This window comes from Rutilus rutilus (genome assembly GCF_951802725.1).
Source record: "Rutilus rutilus genome assembly, chromosome: 1".
In the NCBI taxonomy this organism is placed as follows: Eukaryota; Metazoa; Chordata; class Actinopteri; order Cypriniformes; family Leuciscidae; genus Rutilus; species Rutilus rutilus.
In genome coordinates this window covers 58,035,364-58,061,005 of record NC_140209.1, presented here as the reverse complement: position 1 = coordinate 58,061,005, position 25,642 = coordinate 58,035,364, and the positions used below count along the sequence as shown (strand labels likewise).

The following is a 25,642-nucleotide window of genomic DNA, read 5'->3' as shown; positions in this document are numbered from 1 at the left end:
ACCTGATTGGCCCCTGAAGTGCCCCTGCCCTGTCACTCATGATCGCTGATCTACGTCAATTCAACCCGCGTAAACAGCGCTCATTCAAGGACGTGCATTTATTGCACAGACGGCACAAGAGCATTTAACGTAAGGGTCTAAAATGAATGTGCAGTTCAGTTGAATGATAAAGTTTGCACTCTTTAACTTAATGCTGTTGAACCTATAAACCTTCTCCATGTCCGTGCCACCACCATGTTGCCCGACTGAAAGAAGCTGCCATTTCTGTTGCACACTAGAAACATCAATCATCAAATGAAATTAAAATAAAACGAAACTCGCTTGTTATAATTACAAATGACTTGCTTCTAGCTTCTGACCTGCTCCTCAATACTAGTTTGACTTGATGTTATTCATCAAGTAAACATTACTCTGTCATTCATGAGCTCAGGACTTGTAATTATGATATTTTCGACTCCACTTGAAGGACACATACAGTAAACACAGCAGTAAAGTGTGTGTGTGAACGAGGAGGCTGCTTCATAGACACGCCTATTTTACACACGTCACTCAGACACAGAACCAGGAAACTATTTCAGCTCCTCAGTTCAGAGAAACAGAAACTGAAGTGTTGTTGAGCTGTTGTGTGTTTGTGTCTCTCTGTATTCATGCAGTAAAATGGCAGAAGCCAGAATTTCTCAGGATGAGTTCACGTGTCCAGTGTGTCTGGATCTCCTGAAGGAACCAGTGGCCATTCCCTGTGGACACAGTTACTGTAAGATCTGTATTACAGACTGCTGGGATCAGGAGGATGAGAAGAGAGTCTACAGCTGCCCTCAGTGCAGACAGACCTTCAGTCCAAGACCTGCTTTAGCTAAACACACCATTCTGGCTGAACTGGTGGAGAAACTGAAGAAGACTAAACTTCCTGCTGACTGTTACGCTGGATCTGGAGACGTGGAGTGTGACGTCTGTACTGGAAGAAAATACAAAGCCGTCAAGTCCTGTCTGGTGTGTCAGGAATCTTACTGTCAAACTCATTTTGACCGTCATGAGGAATATCACTCTCGTAAACCACACAAAGTGATTGATGCCACTGGACGACTGCAGGACATGATCTGCCGTAAACATGATAAAGAGCTAGAAATGTTCTGTGTCACTGATCAAGAATGCATTTGTGTGCGGTGTAAGGAGTATGAACATAAAAACCACAAAACTGTATCAACTGCAGCACAGAGGACAGAGACACAGGTATGAACTGAGAGAGATTGATCACGCAGAAATGAAAGTGTCTTCATTTACTCACTCATTTACTCATGTTGTCCCAAACCGGTTTGACTCACTTTCTTCTGTAGATTGTAAAGATGATATTTTGAAGAATGTCTATTTTACTCTATACATTGAAAGTCAAAGAGGTTCAAAAGTTTCAAGCTCCAAAAAGGATAAAAAACATAGAAGTAATCTTAACCACTAGTGGTTTCAAAACGAAGTGTGATTAATTGTATTGACGTGCACTTGTAGTAAAAGTATATTTAAAAGATAAAACTGTGCTTGCAGATAATATAATATTACTGAAATGAAAGGCCATTTAAGTGCACTTAAAGGGTCATGAAACCCCCTCTTTCAGCTCAAGTCTAGCTCACAATCTTTTTGAAAAATGCAACTTAAATGGGCGTGGATGGCTGTGATAAGAAGGGAGGGGAGTGGGTGTGGTATAGCACTGCAGGAGAGAGGGGAGGGGGGGAAACTGTTATCGCCAGTGGCCCATGCATATCGACTGTCACTAAAAATCAGTGGTAAAACGTGAGGAAATGCTCGATTTTTTTTATAGCTGGCAAAGTTAAAGTCTAATGAAATACAAGGACACCTTATTTTTGTCCTTTCAAAAGTAACTGAATGCCCTGCTACATATATTAGCCTACAGTAATCATAAAAATGGTTTCTATACACACTATAAATGCATAATATATTTGAAAATAATAATTTTTCCGCTAAAAAAAAACAAAAAAAAAACATCCGTAGCCTACATAGCCTAGATCTACATGCCCCCTAAACCCACATAATAAAGATGGACAGTGACCAGAGTGCGAATTACCCCACCATAATTGGGGGGTACTGCTCCTTCACTTCTTCTATGACCATCATGGTCCACTACCATATCAATCCCCACCATGATCGCCAAGTGCAACATGTGTTGTGCAACACACATACAAGGTCTAAACATGCGACAAACTGATAATCAGTAGGCTACAGAATATCTCATTGTTATTATACATCCAAAAGAGAACTGTTTTGATCAACTTCCAAAAGTTAGAAGTTAAGTGCACTGAAATACCATTCTAATTACTAGTAAAAGTAATACCTTTACAAGAAGCCTATTGCCTTTTTCCTGGCTCAAAATCAGGCGGAGGTGGTAAAATCATAAAAATGTATTTTAATAATAAGATAATTAAATGTGTATTTTTTTGGTAGATTATCATATAGCCTAATGTGTTTCCCACATTTTTTTGTTGGTGGAGCTCGGTATCTCTAGGGGGGTCTGGGGGCATGCCCCCCAGAAAGAAAATTTTGTACATTTTAAAGATAAATTCATTAATCTGGTGCACTTTGAGTCACCCGAATCCACTATTAAAAATAAATAATCCACCCGCAAACCGCCCATATTCTTTGATTTAGATATCTGCATCTGATCATCACATTACAATTATTCAAATTCTTAGTGTTAAGCATGATAATATGGTAACATATCACACTGAAGTAGGCTGATTTAAAATGAACATTTATTTAAAATAAAAGTTCTTCTTTTGGCAAAATTACATTTCCTTAATAGCCTAAACAGAGGCTTTACTCCCTTCAATTGTCAATGTTTCATTACATCACTGTTTGAAAACACTTTTTTGTACCTTTATAAAGGGCATTTTCCCCTAATTTTATAAAATGTATGCTCCATCTTTCATTTCAAATTCTTAAATTTGATAAATATATTCAATTAAAATAATTAGACACTAGGCTGTTACCAATAAAATTAAATAATTTACATTGAAAAAATATAACTGTATTAAATTAGATTATTTTAAATATTTTAAAATAAGTGCTCTGGACATGATGAAGATTTTAAACCCAGAAGATGAAATTTCCCCCCTACTATTAAATCTAACAGATGCTAACATTGTCTTCAATGGTGTTCAACACACAAACCTCTGTTAAAATCTCAAAAAAATTGGTTTAGGTTTTCATGACCCTTTAAAGAGAGTAAATGTTCATGACTGTTTCACTTAATAAATACACTAATGTCAAATTAAAGGTTTTCCTTTAAAGCACCTTTAAATAATTTTTAATATTTCAATGTGACTCTTTTGCTCCGTACTTTAAAGAAGTGCACTAATTTTGATGTGTTGACATACTAAAGCACATGTAAAGTACTTGATTATAATTATGTTAAGTTGGAGTAGGAATGGATAAAACGCAGACAGACACGAGCAGTAGCTTAGCATTTCTTTACTTATCTTTTTCTCCACAGCTCTTACTTCAGTTGAACATGTAAACACATCAGTGCCACCTAGTGGACATGATACTATAGCAAATCAATAGATAGAGAGGACACAACATCTTCCCATTTTCAGAAATAATACAACTGTACAGTATGTATATCACAACAGAAATAACAAAATCAAGAATAAAAGTATTTTGAAACAACAAAATAAATTTTACTTTTCGTGTTGTTTTTTCATTCAAATATTAACTCCACTATGTCAAGTTCTGCATTTCCTTACATATCTAAAACATAGTCCTTGGTCCAGATGGGTTTTTGTCTAACTCTAACAGACCTATTTAACAGACTTGTTGTTGTTCCATGTTGTACCTCAGTAGGAGTAACACTTCCACTTGATTTCGGCATTTCAGCAAGACATGAGGCATTCCACACCTTACCATCATCAAGCAGGTAAGAATCTTCACCTTTCTTCTGTACAACAGCTTTTGGATGTGTGAACTTCTGATCACCCTTCTTTACCATCCAAGGTTTCTTAACTCAAACTAGATCACCAGGTCGGAATCTTGAGGGCTTTGCATTTCTCCTGGCATCAGTGTACCGTTTAACCTTGTCTTGTTTCACTTTTACGTGTTCTCGTATCAAGTTTCTGTCAGCTTCTTTTACTGGAAAATCCATGATTTGTAACTTGGTTCTCATACATCGACCATGGAGTAACTCAGATGGTGTAACTCCTGTAGTACCATGAGGAGTACTTCGATAGTCCATCAAGAATGTTTGAGTGAACGTCTTCCAAGGTTCTCCTTGAATTGAAGCAGTTTGTAGACAGTCTTTCAGAACTCTGTTGAACCTCTCAACTTCTCCATTCGCACGTGGATAATAGACAGCAGATCTGAAATGACTTATGTTTCTCTCTCTCAGAAACTCATAAAACTCAGCAGAGATAAACTGAGGTCCATTGTCTGAGACCAACTCCTTTGGATTTCCTTCTCTAGAAAAAACAGTAATCAAGAACTGTTTAACAGTAGATGTGTCAACCCTGGACGCGAAAGCGACTTCCGGCCATTTGCTGAAGTAGTCCACGAGCGTTATTGCGTATCTGCAGTCTGATGGTGCCGTTTCGAATGGTCCGACAATGTCTATGGAGACCTTTTCCCATGCAGCAGAAGGCAATTCAACAGGGTTGAGAGGAGCATTATGTATCACCGCAGATTTGTCATTTTGGTTGCACGTCTGACAGTTACGTATCAGAGCTTCCGTCTGATTGTCCATCTTTGGCCACCAGTACAGTTGCCTAAGTCTTTGCTTTGTCCGGACCATCCCTTGATGTGATTCATGTGCCAGTTCTATGAGTTTCTTCTGTAGTGACTCAGGTACCAAGAGACGGTATGTTCCTCTGACAATACATCCATCCACGTCAGCGAGCTCATGTCGGACAGGAAAGTATCCCTGTAAGTCCGGATCAACATCCTTCATGTGTTTTGGCCAACGTGTCTGTTGATATGTACGCAATTTAGCGAACACTGGGCAGTTATTGCATGCAGACTGGAAATCTTCCTTGGTGATTGCGCTGGAAGCAAAGGAAATCATAGCAACAGACTCAATGGTTTCCGCAAAGTCATGTCCATTGTTAACAAGAGGCAATCTTGATAAGCAATCAGCAACACTGTTCAATGGACCAGGTCAGTATTCAACATTGTAGTCAAACTCCATTAAACGTGCAGACCATCTAGCCACACGTAACCCAGCTTGACTATTTCCTTTACTCGTGAGAAGAGTAGTCAGAGCTTGATGGTCAGTGTGTAGTAAGAATTTCCTTCCCCACAGCCATGTACGCCATTTCTCTGCAGCCCAGACACATGACAGTGCTTCCTTCTCGATGATGGAGTATTTTCGTTCAGCATCAGACAAGGAACGTGAAGCAAAAGCAATGGTTCTTTCTGTTCCTGTGTCAACCAGCTGAGTCAATACAGCACCCACACCATAGTCTGAGGCGTCACAGGAGAGGATTGTACTGTGATTGGGATTGAATAAGGAAAGAGCAGGGCTATCCACTATTGCCTGTTTGACTCTATCAAAACTTTCTTGTGCTGCAGTATTCCAATGGAATTCACAGTCTTTACGGAGTAAGGCTCTCATTGGCTCAACCAGAGTAGCATAGGCAGGCACGAACTTACTGTACCAGGCACTAAGACCCAGAAACGACCGTAGTGTAGCTGCATCAGTAGGAGGGGGCGCATTTATAATTGCAGTAACATGAGCATCATCTGCATGCAGACCATCAGCTGAGAGTCTGTATCCAAGAAAACTAAGTGTCGTCAAGTTGAACTTACACTTTTCTGTATTCAGTTTCAACCCAGCTTCACTGATCCTGTGCAGAACAGCTTTGAGATTTGCATTGTGAATGGCTTCGGACGCACCATGGACAATCACATCATCCAAGTAACACTGTACACCATCAAGGCCTTTTAAGATCATGGTCATCATTCGCTGAAAAGCAGATGGTGCCGAACACAGTCCATATGGTACTCTACAAAACTGATATAAACCTTCATGGGTAATGAAAGCAGTAAGTCCTCTACTCTCCTTGTGTAATTGTACTTGGTGGTATGCATTTTTGAGGTCAAGAGAAGAGAACATCACTGATCCATGCAACTCAGACAGTATGTCTTCGATCAGTGGTAGGGGGTGACTGTCTTGTACCACCGCCTTGTTAGGTACTCGTAAATCAACACACATACAGATTGTGTTTTTCTTTCGTTTTGTGTCCACTGTAGCAACAATGACATCTGCTTTTCGCATTAAGTGGATCATGTGATGGCAAAACACATCGTCTTTGTCCTTGCTGGTTAATAATTGACCCACGGGGCAATTTACCAGCACCCATGTGACTCGTATCCCCCGACTTTACAGCCTCGTGACATTACACACACACACACAAACCTCCTTTGTGTATAACTGAGAATAAGAGAAATATCTTTTATTTTATTTTCCAATGTATGTACATTCCTATATGCATGTGTGATTAGTTTTACCTTATAATAGAGGTTTGGTTTTCTAAATGTGTAGTTTTGAATTCTAGGTGTTTATCGAAAGGATGTTTCTCCCAATGTAGGGTCTCAAATAGAATCATGGTTTTGTAACCCTACCCTAGACCATAAAACTTTACGACCCAGGAAAAGGCAAACATTCCAAGCGAGTCACATCCCAAACGCACCACACACACACACAGATTTTTCATTGACTTTCCCACATAAGACATTACCAAAATGTTGATATATTTCTGAGGTGCCTTTTGTTATGACCATGTCATATTGGGGTGTCTATGATTTTGTCATGTGGTAATCACAACTTTAAATGTGTGTAATTCTGCATATCTCCTGTAACGTTGCATTTATACAACCTTCATGTGATGCGTTTGATATCTCTGAAATTCTCTCAATCTAACAGAGTCGAATTCCAATAGCAGAATGCAGTAATATATATTGTTTACACACTTCATATTTCTGGAACCGAAAGGTTTAAGTCAATCGACACTGTAACCCGAGCCAGGAGACTGTTCAGACAAACAAAGGGATCTTCCCGCTAGGAAAAATCTCGACATCTGATTCGTCCTCCACGAAGAAGGGGACGGTACCTGGGACACTGATAAAAGTCCAAACCTTCAGTTTCCTCGCTCTCTTCTCTCATCGATCGCTTTTCTCTCACCTCGCTCTCGCTCTGACCTCCACGCGCAGCTCTCCCCCTCCCAGCGGAACCAGCGGGACAGGCCTTGCTTTGGCCTCGGGGACGCATGCCCTCGCGTCATGTAGAAGCTGCCGGTCTTTGCAACTAAGTTCATACGTGCCTTTCCCCTCCAAAAGGGAAACGATCTGAACTTTCTCGGTAACGTTAAATTCAGTGAGCCTTTCAAGCTTCCCGCGACACAGGAAGACGCTGTCTCAGCCTCACCCGAACAGAGAACAGACTTGCAAGTATCTTTTGATCTCTCTACCAGCTGATTCCTGGTGTCTAGCTTTTAGGTCTGTGAATTAAGTTACCCTCTATCTCTTATCTCTTTATTTCTTTCTTGCTTTCTTTCTTTCATTTCATTTTATTCTGATCACATATTTTCTTGTTTGTTTAAATGTTTGTTTGTTTTATTGTTTGCATTTTACGTACGTTTATATTTGTAGCTTATAATCTCTAGCGTGTGCCATTTTATTAATAAACCCATTTATACTTTTAACTGTCTCTGTGTTTGAAAACGTCTCGGGTTACTGGATGTAACCCTGGTTCCCCGAGAGAGGGGAACGAGACGCTGCGTCTAATATAAACGCTACGGGGGAATGCCTTCGGCATGCGCTATCTGAAGTCACTATACAACTATTCCAATCTGGATTGGTGCGCGTCATCGTGCGTCATGACGTCACATGTGACGGTGACCCGGACGCTATATAAGGGTCACAGGAACAAGGAAATGACAGCTTCGACAAGGTTCAAAGCAGCTGCTCTCGTGGCGCCCCGAAGGTGGGGAGAAGGGACGCAGCGTCTCGTTCCCCTCTCTCGGGGAACCAGGGTTACATCCAGTAACCCGAGACGTTCCCCTTCGTTACGGGGAACTCCCGCTGCGTCTAATATAAACGCTACGGGGAACGAGTACCAGCTAGCCCCCACCGAGAACAGGCGCCCCTGGTGTGAAACATCTGGCACACTCAGAGGCGCTACGCCAGGAGTTGACAAAATCCCACTAGACTAAGGATCATAATCCTTATTTGGTGTGGTAAGGGAAAGATGCCTCAGCAACTTCAAAATTGAAATATGACCTGTATAACCTAAGCAGGTCCTTCTTTCAACTCCTAACCCGTCTAAAGGGAAAACTCCTTTCTTTGGAAGCCCAAAAACCAGGCTCTCTTGCACCGTCCATGCAACAGAGGATAAATACCTGAAAAATGAAAAGCCTCCGGTCCTATAGAGACCGGGGATGAGAGAAAGCTTATAATTCCAAAATACCCTGCAGCGCCGACAGGAGCCAGGGGTCACCTGTCAGCCTGCAACAACAGGATTCATCCAAGAAGCTACAGGATCAAATGGAGGTTATGGGACGGTCCCACGTGCCCACCCTCAGAGCATACGGAGGCAGAATGCGCCATAGAGGCTCTGAACATGGATGAGAGGTCCCGGAAGGGTGTAGAAATTCCCGTACTGAAGCCAATGGGCAGTAAACACTGGGTTCACCCTCCCTTAAATTATCCTGCATAATTAGAACTAAAGAGATCTAAACCCCCTCAAGGGCCAGACCCAAAGATTCCAATCTTCAGGACGCGGGTGGAATAAAGAGCCCGCCGCCTGAGTCAACAGATCTCCCCTAATTGGTAACTGCCATGGGGAGCCTGCCAGGAGACTAACCAGGTCGGAAAACCAAATCCGTGTCGGCCAGAATGGAGCTACAAGAACAATATCTACTCCATACCTCCTTACTCTTTCCAGAACTCCAGGGAGCAAAGACACCGGGGGAAAGGCGTACAGACGTCGCCTCGGCCACGTCTGTACCATAGCATCCAGGCCCAAAGGCGCAGGGTGCGAAAGAGAGAACCAGAGCGGGCAATGAGAATTCTCATGAGAAGCGAATAAATCCACCTCCGCCTGGCCAAATCTCTCCCAAATGAGCTTCACCACCTCAGGGTGAAGCCTCCATTCCCCGGGCCTCGGCCCCTGCCTCGACAGGGTGTCCGCTCCCACATTCTCAACCCCAGGTATATACATGGATCTCACAGAGAGAAATTTGTCCTTAGACCACAGTAATATATGATGGGCTAACTTACACAGAGGTCGAGACCTCAAGCCCCCCTGATGGTTGATATAAGAGACCACAGATACATTATCAGACCTAACCAGGACATGATGGCCTCTGAGATCTGGGAGAAAATGCCTAAAGGCGAAAAACACTGCCATCATCTCGAGGAAATTAATATGTCGAGAAAGATGGCGGTCTTCCCAGACCCCCCGGGTGAAACAGCCCTCCATAACCGCACCCCAGCCAGTGCGGGAAGCATCCGTGGTCAGAATTTTTCTGTGACCCGAAGTTCCCAACACCTGGCCTTGAGACAGGAACCGAACATCTTTCCAGCTGACTAGAGCACGTAGGCATCTGGACGTAACTCTAATCGTGCGGAAGGGGTTACCCCTCGGGGAAAACCCCCTGGTCCTGAGCCACCACTGCAGGGCCCTCATATGGAGCAAGCCGAAGGGAATTACCACTGAAGCGGCTGCCATAAGGCCCAAAACTCTTTGAAATCGTTTTACAGTGATGGCCTGACCTAGCCTAATCGTCTTGACCTCAGTTAAGATACTCTCGATACGAGTTTGAGTTAGTTGGAGTCGCATGGCTTGCGAATCCCACTCTGTCCCTAGGAATGTTGTTCTTTGCTGGGGACACAAGGAACTCTTCTTAACATTGAGTCTTAATCCCAAGCACTGAAGATGACGCAAAACAACATCTCGATGCTGGATTGCCAGGCTCTCTGACTCTGCAAGAATTAGCCAATCATCTATATAATTAAGAATGCGAATCCCCTGAAGTCTCAATGGAGCAAGGGCTGCATCCATACATTTCGTGAACGTGCGAGGAGATAAGGCTAGGCCGAAAGGAAGAACCCTATATTGATAAGCTTTTCCCCCAAAAGCAAATCTAAGGAATTTCCTATGATAAGGAATGATGGAAATATGAAAATAAGCATCCTTAAGATCTATCGTCACAAACCAGTCCTCGGATCTAATTTGTTGAACGATATTAGGTATAGTAAGCATCTTGAACTTAAATCTCCTCAGAGATCTGTTCAAAACCCTAAGATCTATTATAGGACGAAGTCCACCATCCTTTTTAGGAACAATGAAGTACCGGCTATAAAAACCGAATTCCCTCTCCCGAACGGGGACAACCTCTATCGCCTCCTTTGCTAAAAGGGAATTAACTTCATCTTCCATCACCTGGCTTTGATCAGCAGGAACCAAAGTGTGCAACACCCCCTGAAAATGAGGTGGTTGAATTTTAAATTGGATCCTATAACCCTTCTTAACTATATCCAGAACCCATTTCGATATATTCGGAAGGCCTTTCCAGGCGTCTAAATAATCTGAAAGCGGGATGAGTCTTTCTGGGCTAGTCTCAGGTGATAAAGCAGATTTTACAGTGACCTGAAGCAGTTTACTGCAGGACGTAACTGAATCTTTTTCTTCTCTTTTTCAGCAGACCTCAAGAGGGTCGAATGAGACAGGGTTTTTGATAGTGCCGTACATTCATTAGAAATGGGTGTAACCAGAGTTTGGTTACATCGATTTCCTGAGGGCTCCGTGGAGCGAAGTTTTAAAAATGTCACACGGAGGGGGACACCCTCTGAGGCCTGCGGATCCCGTCATGGCCTCTTGGCCGAAGCCTTCCTGCCCTGAATGACGGTCCTCAGATCCGTCTTCTGAGCCGGGGCTTTCGACCGAGAGAGTTTCCTCCGGAGCCAGGCCTTTTGCGGGGGCGTCCGGGAGGCAACACTCTCCTTTTGCTGCTGGACATGTGAGGAGCTAGAGGCGGCACCCTCACGAGACTGCCCCCTGGCGGCAGGCTCGCGAGTCTTGGGATGACGGCGGGGAATCAGCTGTTTGAATGCGGCTGACTGCCTCCTCGTCTCCTGAAACCTCTCGACGACATTATTAACACCGTCGCCGAAGAGGCCGCGAGGAGAGAGGGGGGCATCGAGCAGACAAGCCCTGTCCTTGTCGCCGATACCCGCTAGCGTCAGCCACAGGTGCCTCTCCGTAGCCACCAGTGCTGCCATAGAGCGGCCGATAGCACGAGCCGTCTCCTTGGTGGCACGGAGAGACACGTCTACCGCACGACGAAGTTCTCGAACATCGTCGTAGGAGACTTCCCCACTGTCATCCATTTCTTTTAGCATGTCAGCCTGGTATGCCTGAAGCAGCCCCATAGTGTGATGGCAGCTACCAGCCTGACCCGCCGCCATATATGCCTTCCCCACCAAAGCTGATGTTGTACGGCAGGGCTTGGTGGGGAGCGCCGGAGCCTGCAGAGATGACGCCGCATCGGGAGAGAGATGAGAGGCGAAAGTCTCTTCCACCCGCGGCATCCTCCCATAACCCATCTCCCTCGCTCCCATTATCTCAGAATATATGTGTGTATTGGGACCGGAAACACGGGAGGAGAAGGGTTTATTCCATGTCCTCGACACCTCGGTGTGGAGGTCATGAAAAAATGGCAGACTACGGCGTGGAGGTTGTGACTGGGTTTGCAGGAAACGTTCATCCAGCTTACTTTTAACAGCCGTTTCCTGCACCTGCGGTGTCACAACGTCACAACGTCACAACGTCCAGCAGCTCCTCAAAAGCAGGGGAATGGGATGGCGGTGTCACACATTCCTCTGCCTCGACACCCACAATATCTAACTCCTCGGAGCTAGATAAGTGAAGCATCGGGTCCGTTTCGGGGCCGGGAGAAGCCGCAGTGCGGGCTCCCGAACCCTGAGCGGGACGAACGGATTCAGCATTGGAATGTTGAGAAAGGACCTCGGTCGTAGATCTATAAAGCTACAGGCTCTATATTAGGCTATAGACTACCTTGAGTAGTTTTAATTTATAAACCCAAAAAGGCTTTATCTTCGTGGCCAGAAGATAAACTTTCTTGGAGTTTTGTAAACAGGAATACTTCTTCTTAACTGTGATAGTCTTACATTTATTCGCTGGACGAATAACGGATGACAAGACCAGTTACAGAACGAGGCATTTCCTATAATTGATAAATTATATGCGATTTATGAATTATGACCATGAGTTATGATTATTAATATTTCTAAAATTCCCTATATCCTTGAGCTAATTCGCATTAACCCAGAGGCATTTAACCTACACCACAATAGGAGAAACCCACTCAGATGAATCAATCTTCTCAATTATGCTATTCTCCTCTAGCATCTTGAGTTCGTCTGACACTGCTGCTCGCACTGAGTGACGAAGTTTTTGTTGTATAGGCTTAACTCCAGGGCGGATCTTCACTTTGTGTGTGAAATTTTTAGCGCATCCAAATCCAGCGCCAGTTGGTACGGAAACAGGACTATCAGCAGAAACAAGTGAAATGCTGGATGGTTGAAGAATTGCACAGTAAGTAGCAGGTTCAATCAAGCGACCACCCTTAATCTCAATGTCCAGTGCTTTACATAAGTCACGTCCAATGAGAAGGGTTCCTGATTTGACAATGTTAAGCTCACCAGCAACAGTCTTTCCGTAATATGTCACATTCAGTCTCAGGGAGCCACACACAGGTATGTTTTCCTTTGAGTAAGTCAAAAGCTGCACTTTCGGTGGTGACAGAACACATGAGCTGAAATATTCTTTGAATATGTGTTGCGGTAGAATTGATGCATCAGACCCTGTATCCACCATCATCCTAATGGTACAAGTCTGTATAGGAGATGTGGGCGTGGCTATGGTAAAAGTACCCACTGGAGCTCCATCATCTGTATGGCAGTCATTCACACACAGTACTGTCACTTCAGGCAAGCATACTTCATTAACTGACTTTGATGCTCTCTTACACACCTTTGAGAAATGTCCGAATTTTCCACATGTTCTACATTTGCAGTCTTTAGCAGGGCATGACCTATCATTTGTGAGGTGGTTAGCAGAACCACAACGGTAACACTGCTGCTGTCCCTTAACCCGTTTATCCTCCTTCGACTTAATCCTTGTTTTATTTTTTTTGCATTCGCGTCTTTTCTTGCCTCTGAATCGCTGCTACTTGTTTTGATTACCCGTCAGCTATGACTTTGGCGTCTGCTACTGCCGATTCAATTTGTCTTGCAATAGCTATCGTCTTTTCAGGGTTAAATCTGGCTCTAGTAACAGTCTTTCACGAATTCGAGGCATGGACGTTTTTTCCACTATCTGATCACGGATCATTTCATGCTCAATATTTCCAAAAGCGCATGTTTTCACTAGTTCGCGCAGCACTGCAACGTAATGATCAGTGGACTCACCCACGGCTTGAGCACGTTGTCTAAAGCGATATCTCTCTGAAACCACATTCAGCTTAGGAGAAAAGAACTGTTTCAGTGCTTGTAACGATCCATCGTATGTATCAGCAGTAAGAGGCAATGTATTGTAGATTCGTTGCCCTTCTGTTCCTAAGCAGTGTATGAGCAGTGCTCTCTTTCTCTCGGCAGAAAACTCTTCTCCGCCGATCGCAAGCAGGTAGTTCTGAAATAACTTTTCCCACGCATCAAAGGACAGTTTCGGTTCACCTGGGCATTCCAGGAACGCAACTGGGGGTTGTAGAGAGAGCAGGGCCATCTTAACATCCTCGTCGCCACTTGTTAAGTTGGAGTAGGTATGGATAAAACGCAGACAGACACGAGCAGTAGCTTAGCATTTCTTTACTTATCTTTTTCTCCACAGCTCTTACTTCAGTTGAACATGTAAACACATCAGTGCCACCTAGTGGACATGATACTATAGCAAATCAATAGATAGAGAGGACACAACAAATTACAACGGTAGTGTGTGTTATTATATATATTTAGTGTTAATTTATTTTTAATGTACAACTTCATTATTACAGTATATTTTAGTTTATCATAAATGCTTGTCTGTACAGATGACAGTACACTTTAACTATATTTTAAAAAGAATAGAATTATGAAATAACATTTGAAGAAGTACTTAGAAATCACTAATAAGTTCAGCTAATTGCTTTAAATATAAATTTAAACTATAATACATTTTCATGTAATAGCAATTAACATGCAACTACGTGTCTAAATATTACATTCAGTTCACACTTAAGTATATTCTTTTAAAGTATATTATTCACATATACTTTTTTAAAGGAATGCTACTTTTAAAAGTATTTATTTTTTTAAAGGACCAATTTTGATTCACAAATCATATCAAATCAAATCATTGATCAACTCATGTACGCAGAGCCCAAATCAAAGATGATGACGTCAATAACATCAAACTTCACTGATCTGTGGTTTGAACCTACAGTATAAACTTGCCATGCTAGATCTTTAACCCTTATTGTGTGACAGTAGTTTTATGTGTCATTCCCTGTTATTGGTTTGTCCTCCAGAAACAGCTGAAGGAGACGCAGATGAAGATCCGTCAGAGAATCCAGCAGAGACAGAAAGATCTTCATCAGCTGAGAGAGGCTGTGGAGTCTCATAAGGTGAGTCTGGAGAAGAAGAGAAGTGTGAGACGTCTCAGTTTGGACTCACTGAACTCACTGTGTGATTGTGATGTGTGTGTAACAGCGCTCTGCACACACAGCAGTGGAGGACAGTGAGAAGATCTTCACTGAGATCATCCGCTCCATTGAGAGAAGCCGCTCTGAGGCGACACAGCGGATCAGAGATCAGGAAAAGACTGCAGTGAGTCGAGCTGAAGGACGACTGGAGCGACTGGAGCAGGAGATCAATGATCTGAGGAGGAGAGACGCTGAGCTGGAGCAGCTTTCACACACACACCATCACATCCAGTTCCTGCAGGTAACAGAGATCTAGAAGAACTGGATCATAGTGGACTTGAGCAAGAGACTCACAGAGAAACATTTCATGAGAGCAGAATGAGACTAACTTAAGCAGGGCAAAAAAACACTCTAAAGCTCAGCTATTTGCATTTAATAACAACATTAAACTATTCCACATTCATTTAACTGCAAATAACATGCAATTAAGTTTCTGAAAACATTACAACCAATCTGCACTTATATATTTTTAAAATGTATTATTTCTGTTACAAGTACGGTACTTTCTTTTTCACAAGGAGTGTAAGTGTGAAATACTAGAGTTTGTAGCATTAAATGATGAATATGAGAAGAATGTGCTGATTGTGTGAAAGTGCTGGATTGAAGCGAGTCACTGAAGAGAAGTGAAGTCAACAAGAGCCGCTCAGATCTGATATAGTGCAGGTTATTGGCTGAAGTGTGGAGATGATGAGTTTTGATTTCTGTTTTCTGTAGAGTTTCCAGTCTCTCTCAGCACCTCCTGAATCTACAGACGAACCCGACGTTTCCTTCAGTTCTCTCTCCTCTTTTGATGGCGTGAGAGAATCTGTCCGTCAGCTGAGAGACAAACTGGAGGATTTCTGCAAAGAGGAGCTCAAGAAGATCTCTGATAGGTAAAGTCCTGCGCCTCGTTTATACAGACGTGTGGAGAATGATCCGAAATATGAACGTACAACAGTTTCTGAAATGTTCCTATGATTTATAAAACATGCGCACAAATAATTAATAATGGTTTAGAAGTAATAAATACTTTGTATATATTGAAATTGAAATCCATTGAAATTTAGGATTGAATCCGATACGTGTGTTTTATATATGAGGCATCTGGAGATTCTTCTGTTCTCAGAAATGAGTCCTGCATCATCTAATATCAGATTAGAAACGTCTTAGAAATGGATGTATTTTATCTTGTCATTTCTCTTCACACTGTTCATGTCTGTTTATTTCCACAGTCACATTCACCAACATGAATCCCAAGACCAGGAACGACTTCCTACAATGTAAGTCACTGAGAAACAAGCAGAAAAACTCACTGAATGTGTTCATGTTCTTCCTGTAGAAGGAGAAATAAACATGATAGAAGAGTTTTATAATTGATCATGTAAATGATGATTTGCACAGGATATCTGATCAGCTGTACTGAGACACTGATGATACATTGTTCAGATACATTAAAAGATCAGACAGATTCATAATTCCTGTTTCTGATGTGTTTTCTCTCCATCAGATTCCCATCAGCTGACTCTGGATCTGAACACAGTGTATGAATACCTCAGTCTGTCTAAGAGGAACAGAGTGATTACTGACACTAACACACAACAGTCGTATCCTGATCATCCAGACAGATTTGATCAGTGGTGGCAGGTGTTGTGTAGAGAGAGTGTGTGTGGACGCTGTTACTGGGAGATTGAGTGCAGTGGTGAATATGTGTATATATCAGTGTCATATAAGAGCATCAGCAGGAAGGGATTTGGTAATGAGTGTGGATTTGGACGTAATGATCAGTCCTGGAGTTTGAACTGCTCTTCCTCCAGTTACTCATTCTGGCACAATAACATAAAGACTGATCTCCCTGTAAAGCCCATCAGCAGAAGAATAGGAGTGTATGTGGATCACAGTGCAGGAACTCTGTCCTTCTACAGCGTCTCTGACACAATGAGCCTCATCCACACAGTCCAGACCACATTCACTCAGACGCTCTATCCTGGGTTTTATGTTGGTTATAAATCATCAGTGAAACTGTGTTGATGTTTCAGAATAGACTGTAGAGAGATTTTACCCAGAATACATTGACCTGATAAATCAGTAACAGTGAGATGTTACAGAGACTCTTATTTTAATTTTCATAAATATAGCTGAACTTCTGCTACTGAAATAACACATCAGAATAAATGTGTGCATTAGTTTTTTTTTTTTTTTTTTTTAATTGCTAACAAGCATCGGTCGATACTGAAGCCTCATCTTCAAAACTCTTCACACATTCAGTGAAACAGAAGTCTATGCCAAACTGTGAATATTTTTTCACTGCTTTTGTAGTGTGGTTAAAAATATATATATATATGATTTATGCAATACTAAACAAAATGGTATGTGAGTTTATTGTTGTTTTGTTGGTTAACTCGAGAAAAATAAATTGTAATTCAAGAAATGTCCACTAGGGCGAAACCAAAGGCTGCAGGCAGTAGCTGACACAAACTGTGTTGTGCGTCACAAGTAAATACAGCTTGACGCACAGACAACAACGAGTCCGTGTCTTCTCGTCTATTATAACGTCTATTTTCCCCTTTTCCAGGGTGCAACACTTTCACACAAAATGCATTCAATGACTACATTTCCCAAAATCCACGAACAATTTTGTCATTCATATTTCACCTTCTGCAAAACACTATATATTTGCAGCAGATTTTTCCACTGCTTTCAAAACTGATCAAAGCTCATTCAAATCAGAATTATGGCAAACTGTGCATTTCTGCAGGGATTATATTGAAATATAAAATATTAGCAGAATATTTACGATGAAATTAAATAATAATTATTCCAAACAACTAATTTCAGTCCTATTTTTAGTCTGGATCATGGAAACTGAGGAAAGAAGAGTGGCAGAGAGAGGGAGGACTAGAATCCTCACTGTACTGTACATCCATACATTCATCCGACTATTCCATACATTTTCCAGAAGTGAAGCTTGTCCTGTAGGGTCGTGGGGAAGCTGGAGTATTTCCCAGCGTCTCGGGTCGGAGGCAGGAAAACACCCTGGACAGAATGGCCGGTCCATCACAGGATGAGACACACACATTCATATTCACACACACACACACACACACACACACACACACACATTCATATTCACACACACACCTGTGGGCAAACTTACAGTCTCCACTTCACCTGTCCTGTATGTCTTTGGATTGTGTGGGAATCCCAGAGGAAACCAACGTCATCATGGAGAGAACACACAAACTCCACACAGAAAGGCCTCCGGACACAGCTGGACTCCAATACTGCACATACGCCATTACAGTGTGCTAGACATGCTTTTTGATTTTTTTGCTTCAGGATTTTGTGGTTCAGGATTTTGTTGTTGTTTCAACTTTTATTTTTTTGCATGTTAATGACTATATTTAAAGATATAGGAAAAAAAAAAAAACTTCTGCATTTCTCATTCATTCTTTATGCTGTAATACAGTCAATCAAATGAAAAGGTCTTATTCTTATCATATAATGAATACATATGTGGGGAAAAAAACATTCAAACGTTAAAAATAAAAGTTCAACATTTATGAAACGCTCCCTGTTGTTAGTGATTTTAGGTCCGTCTGTTATGAGTGAAATGTATGTTCTCTGAATGAGAATTGTTCAGTGTTATGGTGGAACGAGTTTATTTTGAGACATATATGAAGCGTTTTGTTGTTCTGAGTGAGTTTTGGAGGTGAGATTCACTGTTTGGCCAAGATTCATCTTGATAATGCAGAATGTGTGAAGAGTTTTGAAAATGTGGCTTCAGTTTTGAACAATGCTTGTTAGCAATTGAAAAAAAACCCTCTAAATCCTCATGTGGTCAGTAAGAACAGTGTGTGTGTGTGTGTGTGTGTGTGTGAGTGTGCAGTGTGTGTGTGTGTGTGTGTGTGTGTGTGTGTGTGTGTGTGTGTGTGTGTGTTCGTTAAGTAACAATGTGTATCTGTTCTTTTCTCAAGCTCTTTGTTTTGATGAAAATCACATTCATTTAGTTTTATTGTAGTGAAACATAAATACATAAATCGTTTTTATGGTAACACTTTAGAATACTGTTCCTTCATTAATGAATAACTACACAGGAATAAATGAGTAATGCACTATTAACATTCTAGCAACTATTATTAACTAACAAGAAACTCTGATTTTCATACCTCCCAGATAACTACTATATACAGGTTCATAATTAACATTTATAATGCATCATTTATAATAAAGTGTAACGGTAACCCACTAGTAATGACTTGTTAGTGTTACTAAGTCCTTCTAAAGGAACTAGTAATTATTTGGATCAGTATTCTAAAGTGAAAAGCTGGATAACTCCCTAATATTGACTGAAGTCACGGTAAGCTTTTGAGATTTTCATAAGATATTGAATAGTAATTCCTTCTGATGGATTTGGTAACACTTTAGTCATTACTAGTATGTTCCCATGATCTTCACTTTACAATACTGATCCAAATAATTAGTAACTCATTTAGAAAGATGTAGTAACACTTGACACATTACTAATGGTTTACCATTATATTGTACATTATGCATTATTATTTCATAGTAATTTAAAGGAACACGCCGACTTTTTGGGACTTTATCTTATTCACCGTATCCCCCAGAGTTAGATAAGTCCATACATACCCTTTTCATCTCCGTGCGTGCCGTAACTCTGTCTGACGCACCCACCGCTAGCCTAGCTTAGCACAAAGACTGGAGGTAAACGGCTCCAGCTAGCACACTGCCTAGAACCTTGCACGGGGCAAAACATCCAGCCCTAACCGTGACCTGGCCCGTAGTGTTCAAGCCCTAATCCGGCCCCAGCCCGAAAACGTCTGCAATTTTTCAGCCCGAACCCGACCCGAGACCAACATCAATATCACTTAAAGCTCCCTCTGACGCATGCTGTCTCTGCTAGACGCACACACACACACACACACACACACACACACGCTACTAGGTAAAATTTAATTATAGGCCTCAAACATAACTACCACCACCGACAATTATGCCCACAAATATTAATACAGACTGTCCATTACAGAGAAGCATAAGCATGCAGTAGAGAATATTATATAGCCAAATGTGATCCAGCAGTAAATAAAGATTTACGACCTACCTTTTTTTGATGTCAAGTAACTTTACTGAAGAACAACGTTTCAAAGAACTCTTCGTCAACTGGCTAACGTTAAATAATAATAAAAATATAATAAAGGAAAAAAAATCCGTTGAACTGTAGACTCATTCACTCTTTATTCGCGAGTGTTGTGAAGAAAAAGAATAGCATCCACTGTTGAAGGCTTCAGGCTCATTGTTTGTTGTGGTAAAATCAAAACTCTTTCAAAATGCAGCTTTTCCTGAAGTATTCATTCGGTTCACATGACGTCACTGTATCTTTGCGCTGCCATCTTTACGACCGACGGTCTCAGTAATGCCTGAGTTCTTTAGGTTAATTATATTTCCATTATACTCTCAATGCCCAACATTATACAGACAGATATCAAATGTACAGATATCGACAGATAATGTTTTTTCTTCATTTTATTTGTTGGATCTGTTTAAATGTTAAAGCACTTTATCATGGTAAGTTAGAAAGATTTGGGGTTGTTTTGAATATAACCGTCTGTCTGTCTGTTAGTTAATACCTACCTAATCTAACGTAATAAATATTTTTCTGAAGTTCATCTTCGTCACATGCGCTTTAGATGTTACATGTGTAAGTAAAGCCTGGTTCACACGGGACGATTTTAAAATTGTCGGCCGATTTTCCAAACCTGAGAGACCCCACACACGGCGATAAAAAATCACGGGTCTAACAGTTTTGGTCGTACAGTGTGTGGTGCGCAGCCACATGGCAAAATCAACACATCACACACAAACCGATTTGACTCCCGAGCATTCCCAGGTCAGACGGGAAATCTCGCAAAATCCCTCGAGATCAAACGTGACTTCAGAGTAAACAATCATAGTGGACGAAGAGGATGCAGTGGCGATAGTTTGTAGTTTGTTTTTAACCGAAAAAAAAAAACATTATCCGTTGGTCCTCCATCTCCGACGTCCACCGGACTTTCTGGTGCGCCATGCCGCCGGCTGTTTTAATTTTGTTTCCCGGTGGTTCCTCACCGCCTCGTCACATCGCTTTCTGATTGGCTACACGCCACAGTCCACATGCTGCGTGCTCGTTTGTCCCCGGGGGACACCACACACGAGGAGAAATCGGGCCAAAAAAATCCAACATGTTGGATATCCCCGATTTGAGATCGGAGTGGTCCCGACTTCCTTCCGAGCAGACGAGAGCCGTCTTAACACACCACACACGGCAGGAATATCTGATCAGATTATTTTACGATAATCGGAGCATCCTTAAGATTGTCGGAAGGGGTGAATCGGGGCTAAAATCGGCCTAATTATCCTGCCGTGTGAACCAGGCTTAACGTTAGCTCTGCAGACGATGCATAATCTCAGCCTTGAAATGCATATTAAAGGACTAGTTCTTCCAAAAATTATAATTCTGCCGTCATTTACTCACCTTCATGTGCAAATCCTTAAGTTTACTTTCCGTGGAAGACAAAGGGACATTTTTGAATATGTAGCCTAATGAAGACTCTTCTTGTCGATGTAATGAAAGTGAATGAGTAACGTTAGCCTACTGGGGGCTGTCACGCAAAAGATAATAATAATAAAAGACAAAAAAACATCACAAAATTATCATAAAAGTGATCTAATACGACTCGTCCGTTATATTAATATCGTTATTTATTCATATTATAGCTTTATGTGACGAACAAACTGCAATTTAAGTCGTTATATTATAATCACTGATGAGCTTACCTCTTGATAGCTTTTAATCGTAGCCGAATCGTGAGTGAATCATTCAAAAAGATTCGACTCGAAAGATTCTTTCATTTCGATATTTGTGTGTATTAAACCTTCTCTATAATTGAACATCTTGTCACGGAGCGCTCCGTGCTGCCTCCCTCTGGAATCATCAGATCACTATCTCCCGAATTCTAGAAACTGCACTTCCCATCATTCCAGTCACCTTATCATCTGTCATTACCATCACCTGGACATCTTCAGCTCACCTATATCTGGACTGTTCTTCCCATTGTTTAGTTGCGAAGTCTTGTTTTGCCAGTGTTATTCCTGCAGACAGTTCCGAGCATTATTTCTAAGATTCCCGTTTCCCTGGTTTTGATCTTAGCCTGTTTTCCTGGACATTTACGAACGTTTCTCTGCCTGCCCTGACATCTGCTCACTTCTGACTACGAGTTTGGATTGCCCTTCGGTTTTGTCTGCTTGTGTTGCATATCAGCTCTAAAGTGTCTTCTGGTGTGTTACAATAAAGCTTTGCACATGGATCCATCTGCCTCAGCCTCTCGTTCACAACAGCCTTCGGCCCCTGAGACCCGAGCACAACAGAAGACTTCGCCACCCCCGGATCCAGCAGCTTTACATCATCTCTCTACGGAGCTCTCGTCTCAAGCCTCAGTTCTCACCGTACATCAACAACAACTGGTAAAACTAACCTCCATTACTGACGAGTTAGTGAAAACCATGCAAGCCCTTACTGCTCAAGCAACAGCCACTAATCAAGCTCAAAACGCCAGTCCACCTGTTCCACCATCACCCAGCGTGAGTACCGCATCTAATAATCCTCGTTTATCTCTACCTGAGAAATTTAATGGCTCACCTGCTGCTTGCAAGGGATTTCTTCTGCAGTGTACGCTTTACATCAGCCAACAGCCACAGTTGTTTCCCTCTGATGATGCTCGTGTAGCTTTTATCTGTTCTCTTCTCACGGGACGGGCACTGGAATGGGCCACCGCACTCTGGGCAGGAGGAGAGCTTTCATTCCCGAGTTATGACGACTTCATTGCTCAGTTTCGAGAGGTTTTTGAACACGCCGCGGGAGGGAAGGATCCCGGTGAGCAATTATTATCCTTACGTCAAGGAAATTCCACGGCGGCAGATTATACTCTCTCATTTCGCACCCTCGCGGCTCAGACGGGCTGGACCGACGATCCACTTAAACTCCTCTATCGAAAGGGCCTGCACGCGGATCTTCAGGGAGAACTAGCCTGCCGCGACGACGACAAAACTTTGAGTCAACTCATGGAGCTCGCTGTCCGTCTGGATAACCTCTCGCGAGCCCGCCGCACCTCGCTCAGAACACACTTCAACGAGTATCCCTCCGCCAGCTCCGGGCCCGAACCCATGCAAATCGGCTTCACGCGCCTTTCCACAGAGGAGCGCGAGAGGAGGCGGAGAAACAATCTATGTTTATACTGCGCTCAAACCGGCCATCTGAGGGCGTCCTGTCCCGTGAGACCCACTCATGGCGATTTTTCTGCGGTGAGTCCCAATACTCGTTATTCTAATTCTCTCAATTTGGAGGTTTCTCTGTGTACTACTAATGAATCTCTGAAAGTTACAGCTTTAATTGACTCTGGGGCAGCTGGAAACTTCATTGATTTGGCCTTTGCTAAAGCCCATAATTTATCTCTAATTCCATGTGGATCCCGTGTGGCTGTGGCAGCGCTAGACGGGCGCCCCCTGGGGTCGGGTCAGGTCCAGTACACCACTAAACAGCTCACCCTTAACATTGGAACTAAACATACTGAATTAATTCATCTGTTCACTATCCACTCTCCTCTTCATCCATTAATCCTAGGATTTCCCTGGCTGGAGAAGCACAATCCTCATATTTCGTGGTCTGAAAGGAGGATTATTCAGTGGTCCCCTCACTGTATTTCCCACTGTCAACCCGCTGTTCATGGTCCTGAAGCAGCCCAGAATTGTATCAAAAATCCAGATCTCCAAGGTGTTCCAGCTGTTTATCACGACCTCGCCCAGGCTTTCAGTGAGCAGGAGGCTTCTCGGCTACCTCCCCATCGTGCAGGAGACTGCGCAATCGAACTGTTGCCTGGAGCGTTACCTCCCCGCGGGAGAGTATATCCATTATCCCAGCCTGAGACTGACGCAATGAAGGCTTACATAGATGAACAACTCGCTAAGGGCTTCATTACATCCTCTACTTCTCCTGTTTCAGCTGGGTTCTTTTTTGTGAAAAAAAAGGATGGAGGCCTTCGTCCTTGTATCGACTATCGTAGTCTGAACGAAGTTACTGTGAAATATCGCTACCCTCTGCCTCTGGTTCCCGCAGCCCTGGAGATGCTTCGCACCGCTAAGTTTTTTACAAAGCTGGACTTACGGAATGCCTATAATCTTATTCGGATTCGGAGGGGTGATGAGTGGAAGACGGCTTTCTCGACGACCACGGGGCACTATGAATACCGGGTAATGCCGTTTGGCCTTTCGAACTGTCCCTCTGTGTTCCAAGCTTTTGTAAATGAAGTATTCCGCGACATGCTGAGCCAGAGAGTCATAGTTTATATTGATGACATCCTTATTTATTCAAATTCCTTTGAAGACCACGTACGGGATGTGCGAGCTGTCCTCCAACGCCTCATCAACAACCAGCTGTATGCAAAGGTTCAGAAGTGTGAATTTCATCAAACCAGCATATCCTTCCTTGGCTATGTCATCAGCGCAGAGGGTGTTACCATGGATGACAGCAAGGTTACAGCCGTTGTGAACTGGCCTCGACCCACCACTGTGAAGGAGCTTCAACGTTTCCTGGGGTTTGCGAATTTTTATCGAAGGTTTATCCGAAACTTCAGCATCACTGTGGCCCCGCTAACATCCCTCCTTCAGGGGGGGGGGAAACATTTCAAGTGGTCGTCTGAGTGTACTTTGGCATTCAATCTTCTAAAGGAAAAGTTCACCTCAGCTCCCATTCTCCACCATCCGGATCCCGAACGGGAATTCATTGTGGAGGTGGACGCCTCTAATACTGGCATCGGCGCTATTCTGTCCCAACGCCACGGTAACCCGGCTAAGATGTTTCCCTGTGCCTTTTATTCACGCAAGCTCAATCCTGCAGAACGGAATTACGAAGTGGGAGACAGAGAACTTCTGGCTATGAAAGCCGCCTTCGAGGAGTGGAGACATTGGCTTGAGGGATCTCGCCATCCATTCACCGTTCTCACTGACCATCGCAACCTGGAGTACATTAGATCAGCCAAACGTTTGAATGCTCGACAGGCCAGATGGTCTCTGTTCTTCTCCAGATTTAATTTTAAAATTACTTATCGTCCAGGATCTAAGAATGGAAAGGCTGATGCGCTCTCTCGCCAGTTCGATGGTTCCAGTGAACAGTTTGAACCCACATCAATTCTGCCATCCACACTCATTGTTGCGCCAGTTCAATGGGATATCATCTCGGAGATTACGGAAACCTTGAGGAACCATCCTGTCCCTTCCGAGTGTCCCCCTGATCGACTCTTTGTGCCTCCTGAACTCCGCTCTCGAGTTCTCCAGTGGGTTCATTGCACCCCCAGTGCAGGTCACCCTGGGATTTCTGCTACCCAGCATCTTGTCACGAACCGTTTCTGGTGGTCCTCGTTAAAAGCTGACGTCATCAAGTTCATCCACCAATGCACCGTCTGCAATACTGTCAAATCCTCACATTTGAAACCAGCCGGACTCCTTCAGCCCCTACCAGTTCCTCGACGCCCATGGTCCCACATAGCTGTGGATTTTGTCTCTGATCTTCCTTCCTCCCAGGGATACACTGCTGTCCTTTCCGTGGTTGATCGATTCTCCAAGGCCTGTCGTTTCATCCCCCTGGCTGGTCTGCCCACCGCCCTACAGACGGCGGAGGTACTCATGCATCAAGTGTTCCGTCTTTATGGTCTTCCGGAGGACATTGTCTCGGACCGTGGTCCTCAATTCACTTCTCGAGTCTGGAGAGAGCTCTGTACCAAGTTAAATATAAATGTAAGCCTAACTTCGGGGTACCACCCTCAGGCCAACGGACAGGTCGAGCGTCTTAATCAGGA

General features: G+C 43.0%; 1 protein-coding gene across 1 annotated transcript; it reads left to right on the top strand.

The window, feature by feature from the left end:
• The first annotated feature begins 573 nt into the window (after positions 1-573).
• Positions 574-17,109, top strand: LOC311286719 (E3 ubiquitin/ISG15 ligase TRIM25-like). Its single transcript, XM_084402972.1, has 6 exons — positions 574-1,230; positions 14,583-14,678; positions 14,764-14,997; positions 15,471-15,628; positions 15,968-16,015; positions 16,243-17,109. Exons 1-6 carry the CDS (start codon positions 658-660, stop codon positions 16,280-16,282), a joined length of 1,149 nt encoding a protein of 382 aa, XP_084259098.1. The 5' UTR covers positions 574-657; the 3' UTR covers positions 16,283-17,109.
• The last annotated feature ends 8,533 nt before the right edge of the window (positions 17,110-25,642 follow it).